Here is a 26,148-nt window from a genome sequence, read left to right as displayed (position 1 = left end):
AGGACTCTCTAAGATGTGTGGAAAGGAAGTACAGACGATTCACTTCCTTCCTTTTCTTCTTGTATCCACAGCTCTTAGCACAGCGCCTAAAGAAATGGTTTGTAAAAATCCCTTACTATCAATCCTAAGGGCATATTGAGGTTAAGTGACTCGCCCAGGGTCATACTGGCTAGGACGTGTCTGAGGTTGGATTTGAACCCGGGACCCCCCAGGGGGCAGGCCTGGTACTCTTCCACTGTGCTGCCCAGCTGCCCCTTAATAAAACGTTTATTGCAGTGAGTGTGGGGAGAGCGAGAGATGTCTCCGGTGGGAGTTCAAGCCTGAGTTTATTCTGGCCTTGAGGAGAGCCTACGAGGAAGGGAGAGAATATTCTAGGAAATGGGCCCCTTTGAAAGATCGCTCCGGGGGCACTGAATGACGTAGAAAAAGCTCGGGCGGGGGGAGGGGGGCTTCCTAGGCCAGGCTGCGGCGATCTCCCTCCCTTCCGCCTCTACCTTCTTGCTCCGCCTGGCCTCCGGCCCCGGGTTCTAGCCCTAATCCGCGAGCCTGGGCGAGCTCCGGATGCGTTTCCTCCCCGCTTCGCCTGAGACCCCCAGGGAGCCCTCCAGGGAGCCCCCTCTGCCTGGGCCCAGCCGCTGGTTTCACCGGGATGACGCCGATACCCCCACCGTGTCCTGTAGTTGGGCGGAGCGAACGCGGGAGCCCGAGTCGGGCCAGCGATGCCCTTGGCTCCTGCTGGCGCCTTGGAGACGGGGGATGGCGGAGGGGGGCAGCAGAGCCGAAGGAAGGCCCCCGCCCGGGAGCGGCTGGGCTAAGGGGACGGGCTAGGACAAAGGACTGTCACAGGACTGTCGGTAAAGCTCCTGGCACTGCGCCGGCCCGTCCGGGTGTCCTTCGGTCATTTCCAATCGTGTCTGACTCTCTGGGACCCCGTTGGGGTTTTCCTGGCAAAGATCCCGGAGCCCTTCGCCATTCCCTTCTCCGGCTCATGTGACAGATGAGGAAACTGAGGCCCAGGGACGGGCCGTCACCCAAGCAATAAACACCAAAGCCAAATTCGAACCCACGTCCAGCTTCCACACTTGCCTCTTCTCCTTCCTCGCTGTGACCCCGCAAGTTGCTTCACCTCCCTACGATGGGGGGGGGCGCCTCCAGGGTCCCTTCGAGCCCCAGATCTGGTGACAGCACCCCCATGACGGAAGGGAGGGAGGCGAGCGCCAGAGCTCGTTCATCCCGCGGACATCGGAAAGCCCGTCCCGTCGGAGCCCAGCCAAGATGGCCGGTGGTCCCCCCAGCCCCGTGCAGTCTGGCTAATCGGGGAACAAGGGGGGCCTGTGCGTGGAGCCGGGGGATGGGCGGCCCGGCTTGTCCCAGCCGGGGATCACGTTTCAGGAGCCCCCAGAACAGCCTCCGCCAGCCTTGGGACCCTGCCAGGGGGAGGAGCCGCCTCCAGGCAGGGAAACCTGCTTGGGCCAGACTTGGGAGGTGTTCCAGTCTTCGGTGGCCCTCAGAGGCTCCCTGAGGCCACAGGAGCCACATCAGGAGGCTCTCTGGGTCACAGGACCCTGGACAGAGCCGGAAGGGGCCCCAGAGGCCCCTGAGCCCTTGTTACAGAGGACTAAACTGAGGGACAGAGTCACTGGTCTAGGATCTGAGGTAGGATTTGAACCTTGGTCTTCGTGGCTCTTGTATGGGCACTCTCTTCGGTCTGCCACTCTTCCTTTCGCACAGGGAGCTCAGGAACAGGTTCACTCTCTCTGCAGCTTCACACACTGAATGCCTTCCCATGCCTCAGTGCCTCAGTTTCCCTCCCCTAAAATGCCTCCTTCCTGAGGTTAGCTGGTGTATCAGTGGGGCAGAGGAGAGAGCCTTGGCTGCAGACTTAGAAGACTCAGAAGGGGTGCCATAGGGAGAGTTGGAGTGAGAAAGGTCCAAGTTTGAATCCCATCTCAGACACTTCGCCTTGCACAAATCCAACTTGGCCTGGATGAGCCTCCGTTTCCCTGTTTGTAAAATAAGTATAAAAATAGTCCCTAGAAGGAAGGGACCAGATTCGATGGCCTTGGAGGCTCCTTCTAGCTGTGATCATTGGATCCTTCTTTTACAGACAAGGAAACGAAGGCCCAGGAAAGGTGTGACTGGCTCCAGGTCCCCTCTGACCTCAGGTCTCTTCCTCATTCCCTTCTCTAATTCTGCTCCATCCCAAGGGAGACCCCTGCTACATGGAAGCCTTTGGTGGTGGGCTGACTGAGACCTGAGAGAACAGACCCTCCCACGCACCAAAATGGCAGCTCGTCCTCCAGCTGTGAGTCAGGGGCTTCTGGGGACCCCTCGAGCCTCTGAGAAATGGCAGCTTGGAGGCTGGGATTGTTGATGTAATGGGAAGAGCACTGAGTCTAGAGGCAGAGACCTGGGTTCAAATCCTGGCCCTCCCCCCACCTTGGTGAGCCCTTTCTTTACCTATAAAATGAGGGGGTGACCTCAGGGTGTCTGAGTCCTCCTACAGCTCTACATGGATAGCCTGGATCCGGGACCAGAGAGGGGAAGCATCTCGTCTGAGGTCACACAGCCAATTGTTGGCTGAGTCAGGCTCCTGACTCACCCCACAATGCACAGCCTCTGGAGGATGACCGGAGGCCCCCCATCCCCATCCTGACTCCCTGTCTCATTCTCTGGGGGGGGTAGTTTCCCAGTGACCTGGGGACACAGGCTCCCCTTCCCCCCCCCCTTTCCTGGCAGATGATGGCGTTCCTGGCTCTCCTCCACCATGATATCAGGACTCTGACCTGAAGCTGGGATGGCTCCACCCAGCTTTCTCAGGCCTGGTCCTGGGGCTGCGGGACTCTGGGGTGTAGGGCTCCCCCAAGGAGGCCCATAGGTGAAATGACTTTCCCAGGGCCACACAGCTGAGTCGGAGTCTGAGGCAGGATTTGAACTCAAGTCTTCTGGGGTCCTTTGCCACCTGGATGACTTGGTTATTCAGTGGCTGCCCCGTGCTGCACAGGTCTCTTTTCCTCTGTGGACCTCAGTTTCCTCCTCTGTCAAATGAGGGGTGGCTCTCTAGGGCCCTCTTGGCACCTTCCCGCTCTCCCACCAAGGTGGAGGATGGGCCCCTCTTCTTCTCTCTCGGGCTAACTCTTCCCTCCCCAACGGGCAGGAGGGCGTCTCCTCCCCCCAGTGCCCAGCCCTGTGGCTGACCGGGAGGGGATCCCCGAATCCCTGAATCCGGGGGTCAGAGGAAGGGCCTTCGGGACGGTGGGTTTGGGGCACCCTGACTCAGGGCAGGGGCTGCCCGGGAAGGAGAGACTCCTTCAGGCGCGGGTTCGAGCTCCCCGCTGGCTGCCGAGGTCTCCCTTGACCCTCTGGGCCTCCAGGATTGGCTCTCCGGCTGAGACGCAGCAGACACGTTCAGGGGTCCGCCGGGGCCTTTGTTTGGTGGGAGGCCGGCCGGTCCGGTTTGTGCCTTTTTCTCGGCTTTCGCATCCCGGCTGACCCATCGGCGCTTCCTCTTCTCTTGGCAAACTGGAGCGGAGCCCGGGGCCGGGGGCGAGGCTTCGGGGAGGGGGGGCAGAGTCCATGCGGGCCTCTCACGTCACGTGGCAGGAGCGAGACCCCAAGAGGAGGCCCGGCTGGTTAACACCATTCGGTTTGGATTCAGCACAAAGGAGAGCTCGCCTTCCCCCACCCCACCCCCTCCCTTTAGGTGAGTAAAGCCCTCGGGATATGGTCTTGTCTCTCCTCAGGCCGAGGGCCCTGGGAGGAGAGGACGGGCCGTTATTCTCCCTACATTACAGATGGGGAAACTGAGGCAAACAATGACCCGCTGGGGGCACGCAGGCCCTACTGGACCGTGACTGGATTCGGATCCCGGTCTTCCTGATTCGGAGCCACGGTTCTCTCAACGGTCTCACGTGGCTGCCAGGACCGTCTATTAGGCCCCGCCCACCAAATCCAGGACGGACTGAGACCAAGACAAAGAGCGGACCCAGCCCTCTGTACCGCCAGGCTAGAAGGGGGAGAACAAAATCAGGAAAGGCTTCCTGGAAGAGGGGGCCCCTCATTTTCGCCTTGAAGGAAGCCAGGGTCCCCAAGAGGCAGAGGAGGAAAGGAAGTGCGTACCAAGCAGGGAACACAGCCTGGACAAAGACAGGCACTAGCAGGCCAGATTTGCGGGAGGAGAGGGTGGCTGATGGATGGAGTGCCGGGCTCGGAGTCCAGAAGACCCGAGTTCGAATTTGACCTCCGACACATACCAGCTGTGTGACCCTGGATGTGTCTCTTTGCCCCATTTGCCTTCGTTTGCTCAAATCTCCAAGAAACATTCAGACACCGTAATCCCATCAGGGCTGGGGGTGATGGGTCGGGGCGGAACTGCGATGCCAGCGGGGAACTTTCCTTTTAAATTACAGCGACAGTCTAGGCTTCCGCCTTGTCCCGAGAGGCTCTTCCAGTCTCCCGAGGCTCCCGGGTTTTATTGGTTTGTCTCAGCAGCCTTCGCCCCTGGCCCAGCCCCTGATTGGAGACCTTCCGCGGGGGAGAGCCCAGCCCTGCCCCGCACAGCCCACTCCACTCGTCCCCATCCCCCGCCCTAAGTCGCCTCTCCAGTGCGGGGGAGCCACAGAAGGTTTTTGAGCAGAGGAGAGACAGGAGCCGAACTGTGTTTTAGGAACCTGGCTTTGGCAAGAGGACGCCTGAGAGGGAAGAGAATGGAGGCAGGAGGGGTGGCTCAGGAGAGAGGCGAGGTTCAGAAAACGGGGCTCCAGGTCTGCGCAAGCCCTCAGGGATGTGGGACATCCAGGGGCAGGAGTGTCTGTCCTCGCCTGGTCAGACGCTCCCACCCGTGCCTGATGCCAGGGAGGGGGGCACAGAGGAAGCTAAAAGCACGGTGTCTGCCACTCCCATTCCAGCGAGCAGGTGGATGATAATCTCTGGCAGAGGCCGGCCACACGTGGCTGGAAACCTCCCGACCCGGGTGAGCCCAGCTTGGGGAGCCAGCATGGGTTCTCCTCCCCGAGGCCCCCTTCCCCCTGCCCTGCGCTGGCTTCATCCCCCCATCGGCCTCTTGGGAAGAGGCGTCCCCGGCTGCTTCATTCATCTTCTCACCAGCCTCTCCCTGGGACCCGGCTCCTCTCGCTCCGGAATTTCCGAGTCACCGGCGGATGCGAAATATTCCAGATTGAGCCCCAGCCAGCCTGTGGGGGGCCTCGCGGGAGCACTGACCGCTCTGGGCCTCATTTTTTCCATCTTTAGAATGGGGAGAATGACTCCTCCTTCTTCCAGGCCTCTCCGAGGTGTGGGCAGGATTTGGGAGGTCTGGAAAATCTGGTGAATTCCTTCAAGGGCAGCCTTGTGGGAGGTGGGAGATGGGCCGAGAGGGGCTGATTCATAACGCCATCCCTAGGGAGCCTGGCTTCAGAAACCACAGAATTCGAGGTCCTTAGCGGTAGGGCTTTGGGCAAGTCCCCTTCCCTCTGGGGGGCTCTTTATTTTCTTGTGCTGGCCTCTGGGGTCTCTGTTTTCTTTAAACCCTTCCCTTCTCTCTTAGTGAGTGGCAGTAAGGAGGCAGTCAGGTTAAGTGACTTGCCCAGGGTCAAACAGTTTCTGAGGCCTTGAAAGCCATATGCCCAGAGCCAGTTCAGCCCCTCCATCGGAGGTGAGAGCGAGTCCCAGGCCTGTGACTTTAGAGCTGGAGTTCTTTCCACCGCCCTGTGCTGCTTCTTGGGAGTGTACGGACTGTGCTGCACGCTTGTGAGTGTAAGAGCCCATTATTCGCCCCTGGAGGGGGAACAAGATGTGATTTGTACGTTTGTTTGCTTCCCCACATGGGCCGCCGGCCAGGCTTCCTACTGCAAGGGGGCAGGGGCAGCCCATCGGCTTGTTGGGAAAGAAAAGGGCTTTGGGAGGCTTCTCTAAACTTCCCAAAGCGAGTCTTGAACCAGGCCCAGCACATGTGGCTTTGGGCGGCCAGGGGACGGATTCCACAGCAGTGAAGTCAGGAGGAAAGTTATGTGGGCTTTTCTGGGACAAAGAGGGCTCCGTCCGAGAAACAGCTGATGAAAGCTCGCCACAGTGGATGTTTCCCTCTTCCGAGGCCAGCGCTGTTTGGAGCGCGTCTCCGTCCTCACGTAGGGTAGTGAGCCCTCCCTCGGCAGCCTGGCTCTGGCCAGAGAGGGGCTGGGAGGGGGAAGAGCTGGGAAGGGCCTCTGCCAGCCCCCACACCGGCCCTGACCTCCGGAAGCTAGCCAGGGATCAGGAAGCCAGATTTATAAACACAGACCAGATAAGTGATGGCACCGGGCAGGGAGGTTCAGGGCCAACACGAGGGGGGGGGGGACAGGGAGTATCCTACGACTGGAAGCATCACTAGGGTGAGGTGGTGGGGGCCCTCACCAGGGCAGAAACTTCTTTACTGTAGATCCTCCTTAATACTAATGCTACTAATGCCTCCCCTCGGAAATGATCTCCAATTTCTCTTCTCTCTCTCTCTCTCTCTCTCTCTCTCTCTCTCTCTCTCTCTCTCTCTCTCTCTCTCTCTCCCTCTCTCTCTCTTTCTCTCTGTCTATCCATCTATATATCCATCTATCCATCCATTCACCTATTCTTCTATCTATCTACTATCTATCTGTCCCACATCTATCCATCCATCTATCTTATCTATCCACCTATCCATCTATCTATCCATCTATCTATCTATCTATCTATCTATCTATCTATCTATCTATCTATCTATCTATCTATCTATCTATCTATCTATCTGTCTGTCCGTCTGTCTGTCTATCCATCCATCCATCTATCTTATCTATCCACCTATCCATCCATCCATCCATCCATCCATCCATCCATCTATCTATCTATCTATCTATCTAACCATCCATCTATACATCCATCTATTCTTCTACCTATCTATCCATCCATCTCTCCATCCAACTATCTATCTACTATCTATCTGTCTATCTATCCATCCATCCATCCATCTTTCTATCTTATCTATCTCTACCTATCCATCCATCCATCTATCCACCTAGCTATCTATCCATCCATCCATCCATCCATCCATCCTTCTATCCACCTAGCTATCTATCCATCCATCCATCCATCTATCCATCTATCTATCTATCTATCTATCTATCTATCTATCTATCTATCTATCTATCTATCTATCTATCTATCCATCCATCCATCTATCTATCTATCTATCTATCTATCTATCTATCTATCTATCTACCTATCCATCTATCTATCTATCTATCTATCTATCTATCTATCTATCTATCTATCTATCTATCTATCTATCTCTTTTGTGTACATTGTGATTGTATCTTGTCTCCCCCATTAGACCTTGAGAGCAGGCATTATTTTCTGCTTACTCAGTATTGTTTCCTAGCTCTTGGCATAATGCTTGCGCATAGTAGGGGTTTAATAAATGCTTGTTGACTGGCTGGAAACCTTATGGCCTTGTTTCCTCCTTCTCAGAAGCTGAACTGCAAGTGTCCCCAGCCTTATCCTCCTTCCACTTGTTCTAAGATCACAGGCAGGATGGGGGGGAGGGAGGGAAGAGAATTCAAAGTTGAATGAAACAGCTTGGCTAACTAGACAAAGCACTGAATTTGGAGTCAGAGGACCTGAGTTCAAATCTTACCTCTGATTCTTGCTACTGATGTGACCTCGGGTAAAAGACTTGATTTCTCTATACCTCAGTTTCCTTATCTGCAAAGTGGAAAGAGGTGGACTAAGTGGCCTTTGAGGTCTCTGAACTCAGGGTCTATTATGTGTGCAGACTGGAAGATTCAGGGTGGGCTTCCTGGAGAAGTTGGACCTTGAAGACTGGGCAGGATTCGGTGAGACAGAAACATCTCAGGGGACAGAGGGGTGTCTAAGCATAGCGTGCCCTCATTTGCCATACGTATTTCTAAACCGTTGATGCTGTTTCTACATGAGCATCATTTGCTAGCATGCCGTGCCCCTCTGCCATTCAGAGCACTGCAAAGAAGGGAAGGGGAGGTAGTCTCCTAGACCTCCTTGGACCCAGTTGGTCACTCTGCTTCGGCCCATTTGGATCTGCTTGCTTTTGAGGGTGGAAAGGGATCAGGCAAGGTCCCTCCAGGCCGGGTCTGTGAAGATGGCCCCCAGGAGCCCCTGGGTTCCCTCTCAGATGGTGTCGCTGACTTGTAAGTTGGGCACTTGGCTAAAACAGTAACAACCTGGCTTTTCCCATCAGTTGACCAACAATGAGGTCTTAGAAGCCTGCTAGGTTCTGGAGCTATGAAGAGAAGCAGCCCCAGTGTCTGCCTTGGAGGGGAGATACTTGTGTTGCTAGCAGCTGGGCTTCATTGAGAAGGTGCCCCTGATGATAGTAATGACTCACATTTATGGGACACTTTAAGATTCGCAAAACCTTTTCATCTGGTCTTGACGATAACCTCTGTGAAGTGATCTTTTTAGCCCCATTTTACAGATGAAAAGTTGAGCCTCAGTGGTGGAAGTGATGTGTCCTGGATCACACAGATAGTGTCAGAGGCAGGACGGAAACCTAGGTTATCGGGATTTCAAGTCCAACAACAACCTCCTAAGATAGGCATTGTTACTCCCATTTTATAGATGAGAAAACAGATCCCCAGAGAAGTAGGATGACTTGTCCAAGGTCTCACAGGTCACAAGGGCAGCATCAGGTCCTCTAATTCAGCCCTTGTCTACGGCATGCCCCTGGGGGGATCTATAACCAGGCCCAACAAAGCTAGACTCAAGTGAAATGAGAAGAGTTCTGGGATAAAGTCAGTCCCCCCAGGGCTCTCCTGTCATCTCCATCACTAATTCTTTCTGACCAGGAGCAAGCTTCTCCCATTGCTGTCCTCCTCTGTAAAACAAGAGAGGGAACACTGAGAAGGTTTCGAAGGTGCCTTATGGCTCCAGCACCCTCCTGAGGGACAGATCCCCAAAGCTTCTGTGGCTGGGCTTGGGCTGGGTCTTTTTGTGCCAGGCTCTGATCACTCTCACCACCGATGTCCCCACCTCTGCCCCCAGGCCCTCAGGCTCTCCTTAACGGGGTTTCTCTGTGTTCTCCTTTCAGTGGGGGCTCCTTCAGAGGGCAGATGAGCCCAGAGTGGTGGAGGGTGAGGAAGGGGAGAAGCTTTGTTTATTCAATCCCTTTGTTCTGTCCTTAGGAAACAGAGGTGGGACTAGAGCCTAGATGGGGTGAGGGAGGAGTGATGTTGCCAGTTAGCACCTTTCCTCTTCCCCAGATACACTCTGTAAGTCCCCTGCCTTCCGGAGGGGGGCAGAGGCTGGAGCAGATGGCCAGGGAGCAGGCAGGGTGGTCACCTGGGTGCAGGCTTGGTTCCCCAAGGCTGGCCAGGTGTCTTGGCTGATGGGATGCTACCTTTTGAAGAGCTGGAAGAAGCAGCTTTGCGGAACTAGAAAAATATAATCTTGCCACTGGTGACCTTCCTTCTGCTCGGCATGCATGGGAAGCAGCGCCAAATACCAGCGTTCTTGGGATGACATATTTTCCACCTCCATGTGGGTCTGACCCGAAATCGCTGAAGTGATGCCTTGTGAAGCCAAGCTGACAGTCTGATTCATGGAGCTGGGGCGAGGAGACACAGGCTTTACTCTGGGCACCCAGACAGTGGCTCCCTTCAAGTATGTGGGCTCTGCTAAATGATTTGCATGTTGGCAGGACTGGAAGCACCTGGCACTGGGCTCTGTCCCATGCCCAATAACCACCCCCTGCACGTCCCACCGTCTCTGCCACGCCATCACCCTCGGCTGCCACCTTGCCCTGGGATGCACCTTCCTCTGAAGCTCTAAGAGATCACCTTCTGTCTCTTGATGGTTTGGGGGAGTCAAAGACTGGGAACTCTGTTGTATTGAGAAGGAAAATAGACGCCACAGAGCCATTCACATAGCAAGTGCTTAACACATGTTTGCTGACTTGATGCCCATCGTGGCAAAGCGACTCACTTAATTTAAGGTCTTAGAGGTAATGGCACATCTCAAATTCGAACCCAAATCCTATAGCTCCAAATTCAGCACTCCTGTTTATTTTTAAAAGACTGGACTGAGAGCTGCTAAAGGGTTTAGTGGATTGAGAACCAGGCCCAGAAATGGGAGGTCCTGGGTTCAAATCTGGCCTTAGACACTGCCTGTGTGACTCTGGGCAAGTCACTTGACCCTCATTGCATGTGATTAGTCTTACCACTCTTCATAGTATTGATACTAAGAATCCTGGATCTGTGACATTATTCATTTAAGGAACTTCTGGTGGGGCTCTACATACCCCCATGTAGGTCTATAATTATAGGAGTTCACCATATTGAGCCCCACCCAGATCCACCATGATGCTCTTTGGCCATCTTCCTGCACATTCTGGATTCCCAGCTGTATCTCTGAGAAATGTAATCAGATCAGTGCCACCATCCCAGACTGGACAGAGCACTGGGCCTGGAGACAGAAAGACCTGAGTTCAAATCTAGCCTCAGATCTTACTGGCCAGGAGACCTTGAACAAGTCACCTGACCATCCTAGGCTACCATTTGGAGCAGACTGGGTCTCTTCTAAGATTCCTTATGGGGTGAGGCAGAATGGAGCCTGTAGTCTAGCTATATGCTCTGTGATCCCAGCATTTCAAGATGGCCTCATGCACAGAGAGCTCTGCTGACTTGCACAGCCATTCTGTGTCCAAGGTGGACCTGAACTCTGGTCTGTCCTGCCTCCCCCTCCATCTCTCTCTCTTCCCTTCCCATGTTGCCCCTCATAACTGTAGTGATGGTTGCCAGCTGATCTATAAGCACTGTCGCGAGCACCTTGAGGGAAGGTGGCCAGGCTAGGAGTGAACCCCAGAATTCCTGGTTTCCCGGGTGGCCCCCCCTTCTCTTCCCCTGGCTCTTCAGCGGTGGGTCCCGGGGTTGGGAGCCACAAGAGAAGGGGCTGGAGATGATGACTAATAATCAGTCACTCGACCTCCAAAAAGTGGATCTGGCAAATTCCTGCCTTCTCTGGTCATTCCGAGAATTTTCCAGGGACTCCGGCCACTGGCGCTGTCGTCTCCTGGGGCACACACTCTGCTGCTGCCCCACCCTGACTCTGCCTTTAGAGACTCTGCTCCCCCAAACCACAAGCCCAAGGCCCTCCATTATCCCCCTGATCAGCCCTGGGTTCAAGTCCTGACTATGACTCTTACTAGCTTGGTGAATTTTTTCCAAATCTCTTCCCCTCTGCGAGCCTCTGTTTTGTCAAATTGAGGCATTATCTATGGCTCTGGGGTTGATTCTGTGATGACAGATAACACATGAGGGGATGTAGAAAAAACATACCCATTTTACAGATAGAGATACTGAGGCTCAGAGGAATTAATCTCTCCAAGAAGAGAATCCAATTCAGGCCTTCTGATTCCAAGTCCAGTATCTTTCCACTGTACTGTGCTCTCATTATTGCCATTTTACAAATGAGGAAACTGAGGCTGAGCAAGGTTAAGTGACTTGACCAAGATCATAATGATAATGCATGTCAGAGTGGGGCTTGAACTCTGGTTTCCCTCACTCCCAAGGTTGGCTCTCTGCTCAACATGTCCCACTTCCTCATGATGGTAATAGTAACGAGGGCCAGCATGTCAGGTTTGCAAAATGCTTTTACCAGATAAGCAGTTTCCAGATCCCCTGTGAGGTGGATGTGATTATCACCCCCACTTCACCAATGAGAAAACAGGCTCAGAGAAGTTTGGTGACTTGCCAGTGGTCACACAGCAGTGTGTCTCAGGGTCAGGATTTGAACCCAGATCACCAGGCTCAAAGTCCAATGCTCTTTCCACCACATGCCAGATGTTATCCAGCTGTGTGGCCTGAGGTTGTTTATAGATTATACAAGTCATCAAGTTTCCAACTCCTTCATTTTACAGATGGAGAAGCTGAGGCATGGCGAGATGAAGTAGCCTACCTAAGGCCACCTGATATAGGATTCAGTGAGGTTTCCCTGACTGCAGATGGATGGCAGCATCCACCTAAATTCTTCATCAGAGCTCTGATATTTCCTCTACTATCTCTCCAAATCCTTGCAAGCTCCTCAAGGGCCTGGGGTCTTTTGTGACCCTTGGGATCCCTTTCTAGCACAGGAATCAATCAATCCATATTTATTAAAACTCTGTTCTCTCTTAGAATTGATACTAAATACTGGCTGCAAGGCAGAGCACTGGTAAGGGGGGTTAAGTGACTTGCCCAAGGTCATACTGCTAGGGAATGTCTGAGGCAAAATTGGAACCATTTTCAGGCCTGGCTCTCTATCCACTGAGTGCCTACTGTGTGTCCTGGGCTGGGCTCAGAGTTGACCCAGATATTGGCTTCCCCGAGTCCCGGAGGACTCTCCCTCCCCCTCTGGCCCCCCTGGCTTCCTCTGGGTCCCCGACATCTTCATTGGCCCCCACCTTGGGCAGGAGGCCTTTCCCAATCTCTTGTAAGGGAAGGTGCCTCCCCTGGTTCAATGAGCTTCTTCTGAGCCCAGCTGCGCGGCCTCTGGGTCCTGATGCCGGGCAGCGGCACAGTGCCTGGCACACGGGGTCACCGAGTCAGGGCTCTTGACGTGCCTCTGTGTGAAGGGCCCCAGCGCGGGCGGTCCTGCTGCCCTCGCCCAGGCCGGCCCCCCTCTGACCCTCTCTGCTCTCCCCCCTTTGCAGAACATGAACATCCAGGTGGACGACATCCGCATCCGCGCCGTCCTCTCCGCCTACCGCAAGCGCACGCCCGTGACCGAGGGCTACGTGGAGGTGAAGGAAGGCAACAGCTGGAAGCAGGTCTGCGACAAGCACTGGACCGCCAAGAACTCCCGGGTCATCTGCGGCATGTTCGGCTTCCCCGCGGAGAAGAAGTACAACAGCAAAGTGTACAAGTAAGTGGGCCGGAGCCCCGGAGGTCCCCCCATGGGGCACGGTTAGAACCCGGGGCCACCTTCGCCCCCACCTGGTCCCTGCAAGGCATGAGCCGCCCCACAGCCGGCCAGCCCGCCCGGCGCCCGGGAGGAATCGAAAGCCCTGAACCTCCAGGGATGGGAGCCGAGTTCCAATTCTGTCTCAGCCGCTCATCGCTTGTGTGACTTAGCCAAGTCCCTCCACTTCTCGGGGCCTCCCTCTACTAAAGGAATCAGGCTCTGTGGCCGCTGAGGTCCCCTCCAACCCCGGAGCCCGGATGCTCTCTTGTTCAGAGCCCGCTCGAGTGCTTCTTCAGGGGGGAACAAGGGAGGCAGCCGCACAGCTCTGTTTCCCAGGATTCCCCGAGCCAATGAAATCCCATGGAACTGGCCTGCACACTGTCCGAGGTCCCCTCCTGCTTGAAAGCTCTGAACCTGGGACCTGGGACCTCCTGCCTGCCCCCAGCTATAGCTGCCCACATCCCGGCAGCAGCGCCTCCTCTCCAGGCGCCCCTTCTTGGTCTTCTCACCTCGAGCTTACCTCGGCTTCTTCCCCATCTCCACCCATGGCTTGGGCCCATCCATTGTGACCCTGACTGGGAGGAGGGGGGACTTGGGGAGGACAAGCCTCCCGGCCCTCCCTGGAAGCTGCCTATCTCTCGCCCTCTCTCTGTCTCTGTCTCTGTCTCTGTCTCTGTCTCTCCCTCTCTCTGTCTGTCTGTCTGTCTGTCTCTCTCTCTCTCCCCCTCTCTGTCTCTCTCTCTCCTTCTCTCTCTCTCTGTCTGTCTGTCTGTCTGTCTGTCTGTCTGTCTGCCTGTCTGTCTCTCTCTGTCTCTCTGTCTGTCTCTCTGTCTGTCTCTTTGTCTCTGTCTCTCTCTCTCCCTCTCTCTCTCTCTCTCTCTCTCTCTCTCTCTCTCTCTCTCTCTCTCTCTCTCTCTCTCCTCTGTCTGTCTGTCTGTCTCTCTCTGTCTCTCTCCTCTCTGTCTGTCTGTCTTTCTCTGTCTCTGTCTCTGTCTCTGTCTCTGTCTGTCTGTCTGTCTGTCTCTCTCTGTCTCTCTCCTCTCTGTCTGTCTTTCTCTGTCTCTGTCTCTGTCTCTGTCTCTGTCTCTGTCTCTGTCTCTGTCTCTGTCTCTGTCTCTGTCTCTGTCTCTCTCTCTCTCTCTCTCTCTCTCTCTCCCTCTCTCTCTGTCTCTCTCTGTCTCTCTCCTCTCTGTCTGTCTGTCTGTCTTTCTCTGTCTCTCTCTGTCTCTCTCTCTGTCTCTGTCTCTGTCTCTCTCCCTCCCTCTCTCTCTCTCTCTGTCTCTCTCTCTTTCCAGGAGCCTTTTCCCTTTGCTCCCCTTTCCTTCTGCCTAACAAGAGCCAACATGTTGCAGGTGGAACAGAATGGTTGTTTTTTTTTAAACCCTTACCTTCTGTCTTAGGATCAATATTGGCTCCAAGGCAGACAAGTGTAAGGTCTAGGCAATGGGGGTTAAGTGACTTGTCCAGGTTCTCACAACTGGGAAGTGTCTGAGGTCAGATTTGAACCCAGGACCTCCCATCTCTAGGCCTGGCTCTTAGTCCACTGAGCGGCCCAGCAGCCCCTGACAGAATAGTGTTCTGAAAGGGTGGGATCAATCATGGGATCAGTCAGTGAATCCACCAACGTTTACCACGTGCCCATCACCATATGTGCCAGACGCTGAGGCCGCCATGGGCTCCTGCCTCCAGGAGACACTCCATGAGATCCCAGCTCCAGAGTGAGAAGGAATAACGTCTCCTGTCCTGTTTGGGGGCAGCCGTGTGGATGGGGGGGGGGGTAGAGGCAGCACCGATAGGGAGCAGATCCGCGTCTGAGACATCCTGGCTGTGCTATCCTGGGCAGGCACTGCATGTCTCTGGGCTCTGCATTGCAGAGCAGAGGCGGACCTGAGCTGGTGGAAGAGCTCTCCTGGGAGTTCTCAGTCAGGCTGCTGGAGCTGTCCAGCAGCGGAGGGAGGGATTGTCTCTGCCACTTGTGATGTGCCCGCTGGGCTCACGGGACTCCCAAACTCCCAGCTAACAGGCACTTCAGGCCCGTTCCTCGCGGATGTGCATTTTCTCCCCCCCCAGCATCTCTCTGCACCCCGATAACGGTCACAGACCCCCAGGGCGGCACCCCGAGGAGAGGAAAGCGGCGGCCATTCTCTTACAGGAGGCTCCTTCGAGGAGACATAGGCGGCTGCCCACCATGTTGGCGCCCCAGAGGAAGGCCCACAGGCCAGGCTGGGCCCCTTCGTCTTACAGAGGGGAACCCGGGGGCCCAGACAGGTTTGCCTGGTGGCACCCAGCTGGAAGGGGCCGGAGCCATCCCAAGCTCAGCCCTCTTTTCTGCTGCCTCCCCTGATTCTGGTCTTTACCCCAAAAGGAAACTGAGTCCCGCAGAGCTGAAGGGACTCCCGGGGCCACACAACGAGGTGGTGAGGCCGACTGTGTGTGTCCAGATCCTGCATGCTCAGGGGGAAGGTGGGGGGCTGAGCGGCGAGAGGGGCTGCCAACAACGCCACCGGCGGGGGCTCCCTCCCAGGTCTGAGCTTCCCTCCCTCAGCCTCCCCAAGCTCCCGAGGAAGGACGAGGCCCTCATCCTCCAGGCCTGGGCTGGTCCAACCAAACCGTGGCTTCACGGGAAGGAGAAGCCCTTCTCTCTCCCCTGGACAATCTTCGTGGCTCCGCACTGGGCCGCCCCTCCGGGACTTCCCCAGGACAGCACCGAACTCAGCGCTGTTTTGTTCCAACCCCAGAGAAGCTGGATGTCTGGGGCTGCTCCTGAGGATTCCCCGCTGCCCTCCGCAGCCCTGTCTGGGGCACGATGGGCTCTCCAGGCTCTGCGCCCCAGGCTGGGGCTCTTTTCTGAGAAGGAAAATGATGAAGCCACGGGGAGCCAATTGGAGAACATCCACGTGCCACCTTCCCACCCAGCTCCTGCTCGGGGGCCTGGGACGGAGGGGTCAGACCACCCTCAGCCATTCTCCCCATGGAAGAGACGGACGGACGGACGGACGGATGGACAGGCGGACGGAGGAGACAACGAGTTCTAGGCTTCTGAAAAGGAGCTGGAGCCAAGCCCACAAGCATCCCCTACAGGAGGCCCTCCCTGTGCCCGGCGCTGGGGAGACAGAAGCAAAAATAAAGTCCCAGCCTTGCCCCAGGAGCTTCCCTTCCTTTGAGCACTGTGGCAGGTACTCAGCTAATCTCAAGCCTTTGGATGGTGCTGTACGCCTAGAAAAGCTCTTTTCATGTATTTTTATCTCATTTAATCCTTACCACGACCCTGGGATGTAGGTGCTATTATTAACCTCATTTTACAGAGAAGGAAACTGAGGTAGACTGAAGTGAAGTAACATAAGGAGATACCCAAGATTTGAGATTTAAGAAGGGAATCATTTGAGAAGGAGCGGTACTCCTGACTAAAAGTTTCAAGACCTTCCCAAGGAAGATGGCGCATGGCCATGGATTTGGAATTCTAGCCCCCTCTTTTTATAGATGAGGAAACTGAGGCTGGAAAATAAGAGCTAGCACTCGTGCTGCGCTCTCTCCAAAATGCCACCTGGCTGCCTTCTGGGGTACACGGGGTGTTCTGGAGTGAGGGCTGCTCCTCCCCCTTTGGTGTCCACGTGCCACTCCTCTCTCCCCCGTGGCTCCAGGAAGCCGTGGCATGCCCAGTGGCTGCACCCCAGTGAACATCTCCACGGAGGGTCTAATGCAGGTTGACAGTAAGTGATGGACCTCAAGCCCTGAGTCAGAAGGACGTCCAGTCCAAGCCTGTGAAGACTTACCCCAGTGCAATGGGTGGATGAGAACACTTTGTTCCAATGGCCGTGAAGGCAGATGAAGCAGGCACTGTAGAGGACTCAGTGTTCGGCCAGACACGGAAGAAGCCACAGTCATCTGCTGCCACAAAGTAGGTCCTTAGTAAAAGCTAATCGACTGACTAGTTGACTACTCCTAAAGAAGCATTTTAAGCAGCCCCTTCAGACTAGAAGCTCCCAGTTGGTCGTTGACTTGGAGTCAGGAAGACTTAATTTCAAATCCTGACTCTCATACTCACTAGCTGAATGACCCTTGACAAGTCACTTAACCTCTATTTTGTTTTCCTCATTGATAAAATGAGGATATAATGGCACCTACATCCCAGGGTTGTTTTGAGAGTAAATTAGATGAATATTTGTTGATGGCTCTGAAAATTTTAAAGTGTTGTCTAGATACTAATTATTATCATTATTACTGTCATGATGATGTTATTAGGTGTCCGGTATTATGTAAAGCTCTTGGGACCAGAAAAAATAGGGCAAAAACAATCCTTGGCCTCAACAATTTAACTTTTAGTAGGGAAGACAATCTGTAAATACAAGACACAAGACACATACCAGATGACAGACTTGGGACAAAAAAAAGTGAGTTGACTAGAGGACTTGGACCAAATCTAAAAAGGTGAAATTGAATAGGAATCAATGTCAAGTTTTATTTGGGGGTTCAAGAAATCAACTTCCCCCATTCCAGATGGAGGAGGTCCAGTTATTGAAGAGAAATCTGTCAAGTGGATTATTATTATTATTATTATATTAATATGAGTCAGTGAGCTACCCAGTTGCCCCCTCCAAAGCCCCTTTTAGTTCTAGATTTATGATATTAGAAGCAGCTAGGGCGCTGAAGTTAGCGACAAAAAGGTCCTAAATTCAGATCCTCCCTCCTATCCTCAACAACCCACTGAATTTTTCTCAGCCTCGGTCTCCTCATCTGTAAATGCCTGCCTCACGGGAATCAAATGAGAGAACCTGGATAAAGGACTTTAGAGTCCTAAAGTGCTATATAAATACCAGCTATTATTATTTCACTGTGATCCTCGGGTCCCCTCAGTGTAAATGAAATACTGGCATTGCCATCAGCCACCCCATAGAGTAAGGGGCCGCTCATTGAAAGCCTAACAAAAAAGCCTTTTTCTGAGCCAAGCGCAATCTGGTGAGCTCCTGCTCTATCTGCCCTCGCTGGCATCCCTGGAGACCTCTCTCTGGCCCCATCCACACAGAAGGAGATCGGAGGGAACACGCTGTTCCAAAGTGAGGAGACGAGACAGGAAGCAGGGGGAGAGGGGTGGCCCTGGTGTTAATCACAGCAGGCTGAGCTGTAGGCTCGTCTCTCCAGTGTGTGCCCCAGACCCTTCCCCTTACCCAGTCATGTCTCCTTATCCCCAAAGAACTGGAGCCTAGGGGAGACAGTTCTTGGGTCGGTCCAGCTCTGCGATCCATCCAAAAGGGACAGACTGGCTGGGTCCGAGGAAGAAGGCACGAAGTTGGCAAGGGGCTTGTTTACAGTTTTTCTGGAATGTCAGAGGATTCCGCAAGGTTGGGGGAGAGGAGGGGCCTGGGGCCTGGGCAGGGGTATCAGAGGAGAGGGCTGGTGGAGGGTCCTCCTACAAGGTCTGGCTCTGTCACCAGTGAGCTCCCAAGTCAGGCAGCGGATGCCATCTCCCCCCTGGGGCAAGGATCTTTCCCCCAAATAGAAGAGCAAGATGGAAGCGCATTTACCAGGTCCTGGGCAGTCCTGGTTCTCTTCCTGAAATCCTTCCTGGACGTTGCTATCAGATCCAACTCACCACAGCAGCTAATATTTAGAGTGCTTGATGTTTAGCAAAGTGCTTTGCATGTACCGTCTCCTCAGATTATCACAATACAACTGGGAGATGGGTGCTATGATTATCCTCATTTTGTCAATGAGGAAACTAAGGCACCAGAGGTAAAGCAACTTGCCAGGGTCCCACAGTTAGTGTCTGAGGCCTCATTCAAACTCAGGTCTTGCCTCAAAACCCATGGCTCTAACCATTGTGCAACCCAGCTACCTCTCCATGACCTTCTTCAAGTCATATATACTTACATGATTATATGTTGTTTCCCTCAATTGATTTTAATTCCTTGAGGAAAGAATCTGGTTTTTTTTTGTCTTTTTTTTAATTCCTCCAGATCCTAGCACAAGACCAGGCACATAGTAGGTACTGAATAAATGATCTGTTAACTGATTGGGGGCAGCATGGCACAGACCAACTGTGTGACCTTAGACTAATCTCTTCATCTCCCTATGTCTCAGTTTCCTGATCTGTAAAATGAGGACCAGGTGACTTTTGAGAGTTCTAGCTCTAAATTTATGATCCCATTAGAGTGAGTTCCTCAGCTCAAGAATTTTCAGTGTTTCTCTGTTGCCTATAAAACAGAATCACACCGACTCTCAGTTAGAAGGGCCCTCAGTTAACCCATATCTGAAGGAGGACCCATTTGGAGTTTTCCTGGAAAATATATTAGAGGGGTTTTCCATTTCCTTCTCCAGCTCACTTTACAAATAGAGAAACTGAGGCAAATAGAATGAAGTGACTTGCTCAGGGTCACACAGCTAGTAAATGTCAGAAACTGGATTTGAACCCAGGTCTTCCTGACTCCAGTCATGGTACTCTATTTGCTGTGCCGCCTAGCCACCCCTCTCATAGTGTACTCAATGCCAGAGGGTCCTCCTCCAGCCTATTGATGGGAAAGCCACTATTTTCATGATGGAGAGTTCCAAGCTAATTTTCTCCTGATATTAGTCCTACATTAGTCCCTCTGCATCTTCTACTCTTTCTCCTATTTCTGCCGGGTGAGACCATGCAGAAAATGCCAAATCCCTCTTTCACAAAGATTCACGGAATCTAGAACTAGAAGGAACCTTCAAGGTGATCTAGTGCAACTGTGCTCTAGGCTCCTTCCAGCTCTCTCATCTTTTAACCCATAGATGCCCATTTCTTCACCTTCCACCTTCTTGCCAGCTCTGGGAAACTTGGCTTTGGCCACCTGGGGACGCTAATAGCTCTGTCCAAGGTCCCCAGCCTTTAACCGCTAAACAGTTTTTCAAGAGAGATGAATAATAATAACAACCATCATGGCTAACGCCTAGATTACGCTCTAACATTTGCAAAGTGTTGAACGTACTTTATTGGGATCAGGGACTTGCCCATGATCCTCGAAATAGTCAATGGCAATGGCAGTGACCCTGAAAAAAGAGGATTGACCCCCAAAGCAAGGGGAGATAATGGGGTGAAGACGGAAGAAAACTGTTCAGCAGTTAGATGTTGGGGACCTTGGACAGAGCCATTAGTGTCCCCAGGTGGCCATCAAAGCCATGTTTCCCAGAGCTGGCAAGAAGGTGGAAGGTGAAGAAATGGGCATCTGTGGGTTAAAAGATGAGAGAGCTGGAAGGAACCTTAGAACACAGATTGGCCAAGAGAGGAGAACCTTAGAACAGAGAACACCAGAATTTGAAGGTCCTTAGAACAGTGAATGTGAAGGCTGGTAGGTCCTTAGACTACAGAACATGGGATGTCCAAGCTGGGAGGGTGCTCAGAAGCCAGTCCAATCTTCGGGGTCCATTTTCATCACCGGTGCTCTTTGTATCCCCAGTGCTAATTAGGGTAGCGCCTGGCTTCTGGTAGGTGTTGAATAAATGTCTGATGAATTAAATCCCCACCTAGTAAAGAAGGTGGATGCTCCTTGCTAGGTATCTGAGAACTTCCCAGGCCAAAGGTCCCCTCTGCCAGCCCAGTCACTGTGTCTCTCCTCTTCTCCTCTAGGATCTATGCCAGCCGGCGGAAACAGAGATACTGGCCCTACTCCATGGACTGTACGGGAAGCGAGGCCCACATCTCTGGCTGCAAATTGGGCAATCAGGCTGCGCTGGATCCCGTAAAGAATTTCTCATGTGAGAATGGGATGCCTGCTGTGGTGAGCTGCGTGCCTGGCCGGGACTTTGCCCCCGGTAGCCACACGGGCTTCGGGAAAGCCTTCAAGTCGGAGGTCAGTATAATGGAGGCAGGCTCCAGCATAGAGAGAGCCCCTTGCACACACCCAGGCAGCAGGGAAACCCTGAGAGGAAGGGGCCAAGAGAGGCGGGGCTTTAGCCTTGTGAGATCACTTCAGAGGGGTCAGGAAGCCTGGGAGCTGTCCTGCTGGGCTCCTAAGGCTTCAGGGGAAAGTGGGGAAGAGAAGAGCTTTGGAAACCAGGGAAATCTCTGCTCATCTTCACCCCCTGCTCACAGATCTCCCAAGCCTCCCAGGACCTACAGAATGGAGGCTGCACTCCTCAGGCCATCTTCAGCCTTCCATATTCTTGTATCTTCCCACTATTCCCATCTTGTTTTCTACCATGCCCTCTTATTACACCCAATGCTCCAGCCAATTGGAGGGAGTAAAGGAGGGAGGGAGGGAAAAAAAGGAAGGAAGGAAGGAAGGAAGGAAGGAAGGAAGGAAGGAAGGAAGGAAGGAAGGAAGGAAGGAAGGGAGGGAGGAAGGAAGGAAGGGAGGGAGGGAGGGAGGGAGGAAGGAAGGAAGGAAGGAAGGAAGGAAAGAAGGAAGGAAGGAAGGAAGGAAGGAACGAACGAAGGAAGGAAGGAAGGAACGAACGAAGGAAGGAAGGAAGAGAGGGAGGGAGGGAGGGAGGGAGAAAGGCTCTGCTACTCACCAGCTGGGTGACCTTGGGTGAGGGACTTACTCTCTCTGGTCCTCAAATGGAAAATGGAAAAAATGAGAACGCCAACTCCTAGGTCTCACCTAGTGCCCACTAAAGACCTGCTCTGCCATTCTGTTGTAATGTACTGCCTAGCTACAGTGTTAGGGGTTTTGAGGTTCTTTCCAGCTCTGGTTCTCTGTGTTTTGAGGTCACTCAGTCAGTTAACAAGCATTTATTAAGCACCCACTATGTACCAGGCACTGTGCTAAGTGATCCAAAGAAGGGCAGGCACTGCCCTCAAGGATGTCCCACTCTCTCCAGGGCATGAGGGAGAGGGGAGCCACCTGAATAATCCTGAGTGCAGGTAGGATATCTAGAGCAGATGGAAGGTCCTGTCAGAGGGGCAGGCACCAGCTGCTGGGAGGACCCAGAAGGGGCTCCTGGGCAGGCAGGATTTAAGTGAAGTCTTGAAGGAAGCCACCAAAGAGGGGGTCCAGCTTGACATCCTCCGTCCCAAGGTTCTTGCAGCTCTGCTGATCTGTGGTCCACCATCCCTTCCCTCCCGACAGTCTACCCATCCCCAGCCTCCCTGACCCTCCAGCAGACCTGCCAGAGCGCAGCTGTTGGGGAATCCCGACCTTTTATCATCTGTAAGAAAGGGGTCAGGCTGAGACCCAACAAGCCCGTCCCACGCTCCCCCACCCTCTCCGCAAACGAGCTGGACCTTCTTCCTTCCCAGCTTCGCTCTTCTCCCATCTTGGGCCAGCTGACTCGGTGCCTCGTCCCCTCTGACTTTCTACTTCGCCTTTGTTGGGAGCTGGGCCATGGGCTGCCTGTTGGGATGGAACTGAGCTCTGGCTTTGGCTGGGGGGAGCTCTGAGAAAGACATTGTAGGAGCCAGGAAGTTTGAAGAAGAAATGCAGAGGGAAAGGAAAGGAGTCCATGGGCAGTTTGGGGGCCTCCTACTGATACATCCAGGCAAGTCACAAATAGACTCAGTTTCTCCAGCTGTAAAATGGAAGGGTGTATTAACCAGGTTGAGATTAGGCTGGGTGGTACAGGGGATCGAGAACTGGGTGTAGAACCAGGAAGATCCGAGTTCAAATCCTGCCTCCGGTGATTACTGGCCAGGACTCTGGGCCAACCGCTTAACCTACCTGCCTCAGTTTCCTCAGATGTAAAATGAGAATGTTAGCACCTATCTCCTAGACTATTATCAGGATCAAATGAGATAATAATTGTTTTGCCAAACTTAAAGAGCCAGATAAATGCTGTTGCTGTTATTATTCATGTCTAAGAATGTGTAGCCCTGAGATTCTGGGGTTCCGAGCCCCTGGTCCTAAGCAAGGTCCAGTTTGGGGATTTCTCCAGGATCATACAAAGCTGACTCGAATCACTGGGCAATGACCAAGGAGCCCCAGCACAGCTCAGAGGGAGGGGGCCAAGTCAATCAATCGACATGCTTTTGTTAAGTGCCTACTATGTGCCAGGCATTGGGCAAGTTCTGGGGCTGTAGAAGCCACTGATAAAGCGATACGAGGGAACCTTGGAGGGAAGTCACTAGAGCTGGAGCTGAGGGGATCAGGAAAGCCAGAGACCAATAGGGAGGACCAGCCTTCCCCGATGTGGGGCCGGTCAAGCGGCACAAAGGCGCCGAGATGGGAAATAGGAGGGACAGCAAGGAAGCCCAGAGGGTGAAGCAGAGGATGCCTGGAGGGGAGAGGAAGGTGAGAAGCCTGGGGAGGCAGGAAGGGCCAGATCTAGAAGGACCTTAAGCACCAGACACATCCTGAAGGTACTAGGGAGCCAGTGCAGCATAGAGGAAACTGAGGCAGCTCTGTCTGTGGCCCCAAAGCTAGCAAGTGTCATGGGCAGGATTCTAACTCACGTACTGCTGATACCAAGACCAGGGCTCGATGCACCAGGCCACATTCCCTCTCCACAATAGAGAAGGATGAGGAAATGGGGCCGTTCTACTGCTTGGCTTTGATGATGGCGGGCGGAGCAATGAGCAGAGCATCGATTTACTCTGGAAGGGAACTCTGAGGAGCTCTAGACGAACTTTGGCACTTTATCATTGTGAACTCCTTGAGATGTGAAGGGACTCCGTCAGAGTCTCCCTGATAGGAAGTGGCAGTGAGGATTCGAACTCAGACCCCTTTGCCCCAAATCCTGTGCTCCTTTTACTTCATCATCCAACCTCTTCAGCGATGCACGTGAGCACCTGCTGAGGTCTCATCTCCTTAGCCACAAGCCGATTCCCTGAATCATCCCCCAGTAGCCTAAGAGCAGCTGACCAGAGCCTCTGTCCCTGGACAGTTCCCCCTTAGTAACCCTGAGCAGAACTCTTCTGATACTAACTTTTTTTAAACCCTCACCTTCAATCTTAGAGTCAACACTGTGTATTGGCTCCAAGGCAGAAGAGTGGTAAGGGCTAGGCAATGGAGGTCAAGTGACTTGTCCAGGGTCACACAACTGGGAAGTGGCTGAGGCCAGATTGGAACCCAGGACCTCCCATCTCTAGGTCTGACTCTCCATCCACTGAGCTACCCAGCTGCCCCCTCTTCTGATACTAATGATGGAGAAAAAGGTGCAGCAGAAGCTCTGGGCTCCTCGTGCTCCCAGATGTCTGCTTTTAGCCTCTGGGCTGAGGCAGGGCCTTGGGTAAGCCTCCTCCTCCCTAGATTTCTTTCCTCCAAGCCCAGAGCTCAGGACCGTTGCAGAGCCAAAGAGTGAAGTCAGCAGGCCCTTCCCAGTGGAGACTAAGCAGATGGTGGCCTGGAAGAAGACAAGAAAATAGAGGGCACATCAGCAAGGTCATTTTTAAACAGAGAGGGCGTGGTGAGGCTGGGCTGGGCTTTGGAAAAGTAACTAGAGGGGCAGCTAGATGGCTCAGTGGATGGAGAGCCAGGCCTGGAGACAAGAGGTCCTGAGTTCAAGTCCAGCCTCAGACACTTCCCAGCTGTGTGCCCCTGGGCAAGTCACTTGACCCCCATTGCCTAGCCCTTACCTCTCTTCTGCCTTGGAGCCAATACACAGTACTGATTCCAAGATGGAAGGTAAGGGTTTAAAAATAATAAATAAAAATAAAAGATAACTAGAGGCAAAGTAGTAGAGAGCACTAGGTACTGTCTTCAAATTCCACTTTTTCCCCAACTGTCCATTGAGAAGGCTGGCCTCGATGGCCTCTGCATTTAGGATCCTTTCAGCAAAGCCTCTCAGACTTGGTGGGCGCTCCCCTGGGGAGACAGACGGGGCAACGATGGGTCTAAGGTCCAAAGAACTCTCACTAAGGAATCAATGAAGATCCCTCGGAGGGAGATCTCTCCTGCAGGGTGCTGTGTGCTCTGTCCTAGGCACGTGGCAGTCTAACTTGCTCAGGCTCAGCACACTAAGCACCAGACAGATGCTTCTTTGATTGACAGATCTGATTCATTTTACCCCCAATTGGATGGACGCATCCGAGGCAGCTTGCTTATCCACTCTGCAGATGACTCAAGTGGGGAGGTTACCTCATGGTCCTGGAGGGCAGCCATGATCCAGGGTCAGAGATTTAGGACAAGAAGAGACCTCAGAGGTCATTGAGGTCTGACTCTTCATTTTACACCAGTTAAATGACTTCACCAGGGTCACACTGACAATTTAGTGTGTGGACAGATTCAAAGAAGACAAAATTTAATAAGGCTAAATATAAAGACTTGGGGGCAGCTGAGTGACTTAGTGTATTGAGAGCCAGACTTAGAGATGGGAAGTCCTGGGTTCAAATTTTGCCTCAGATACTTCCTAGTTGTGTGACTGGGCAAATCATTGAACCCCCATTGCCCAGCCCCTACAAGTTTGTTGCCTTGGAAGCAATCTATTGCTTCCAAGACAGAAGGTGGAGGTTTTAAAGATAATAACAATAAAGAGTCCTCCACTTGTGGTCAAGGATTCAACTTCCGAAATCCAGGCTGGGAGAGGGATGACCAGACAAGAAAAAAAGATCTGGCCATTTTTTAGTGATCTACAAAGTCACCATGAGCCAGCAGTGAGATGCTGGGCAGCTGGAAGAACATCTGTCCTGGGGAGACATCTGTAACAAGACTCACTTCTAGGCACATTTTAGGAAGGATTCTGGAGACTGTGCTGCTGTGAATTAAGAGGAAGTTTTCTCCTCCGGGAGCTCTTTATACTAGTGATATCACAGGACCAGCACCCACCCCCACCCCTCCAAAAATGATCCCTTATAAAGGGGGCCATTGGGGAGTGGAAGAAGGCTGTCCTCAGGGTCTGGCAGAGTTTGAATCTGCCTTTGACACACATGCTGGCTGTGGGAAGCTGGGCAAATCGGAACTTCTTGTTGTCCTGGGAGCTCTCAAGGACCAACTTGCAGAGAAGTTGCTAAGCTGCGTTGGTAGAGGCAGTTTCCTCACTGGAAGTCCCCTAGTGGGGAAAATAACAGATTTAGTCAGATAGATACATAAATATGTAGATAAATAGTCAGACAGACAGACAGACAGACAGACAGACAGACAGATAGATAGATAGATAGATAGATAGATAGATAGATGGAGAGAAAGATGGAGAGATAGATAGATAGATAGATAGATAGATAGATAGATAGATAGATAGATAGATGGAGAGATAGAGAGATAGATGGATGGAGAGATGGATGGAGAGATAGATGGGGAGATAGATGGAGAAATAGATAGACAGTTGGATGGATAGATGGATAGATAGATAGATAGATAGATAGATAGATAGATAGATAGATAGATAGATAGATAGATG

General features: G+C 53.0%; 1 protein-coding gene across 1 annotated transcript in view; it reads left to right on the top strand.

Moving 5' to 3' along the window:
* Positions 1-26,148, top strand: part of LOC130456847 (lysyl oxidase homolog 2) — a 130,424-nt gene that overhangs the window by 49,636 nt on the left and 54,640 nt on the right. Inside the window, exons 4-5 of the mRNA XM_056814312.1 lie at positions 12,665-12,876; positions 20,504-20,726. Coding sequence (XP_056670290.1) covers positions 12,665-12,876; positions 20,504-20,726 — 435 coding nt within the window. The remainder of the gene's footprint in view (positions 1-12,664; positions 12,877-20,503; positions 20,727-26,148) is intronic.

The sequence above is a fragment of the Monodelphis domestica genome, chromosome 1, assembly GCF_027887165.1.
Source record: "Monodelphis domestica isolate mMonDom1 chromosome 1, mMonDom1.pri, whole genome shotgun sequence".
Lineage (NCBI taxonomy): Eukaryota > Metazoa > Chordata > Mammalia > Didelphimorphia > Didelphidae > Monodelphis > Monodelphis domestica.
Note: the sequence above shows the minus strand (reverse complement) of the source record. Positions and strands in the feature narration are given on the sequence as shown.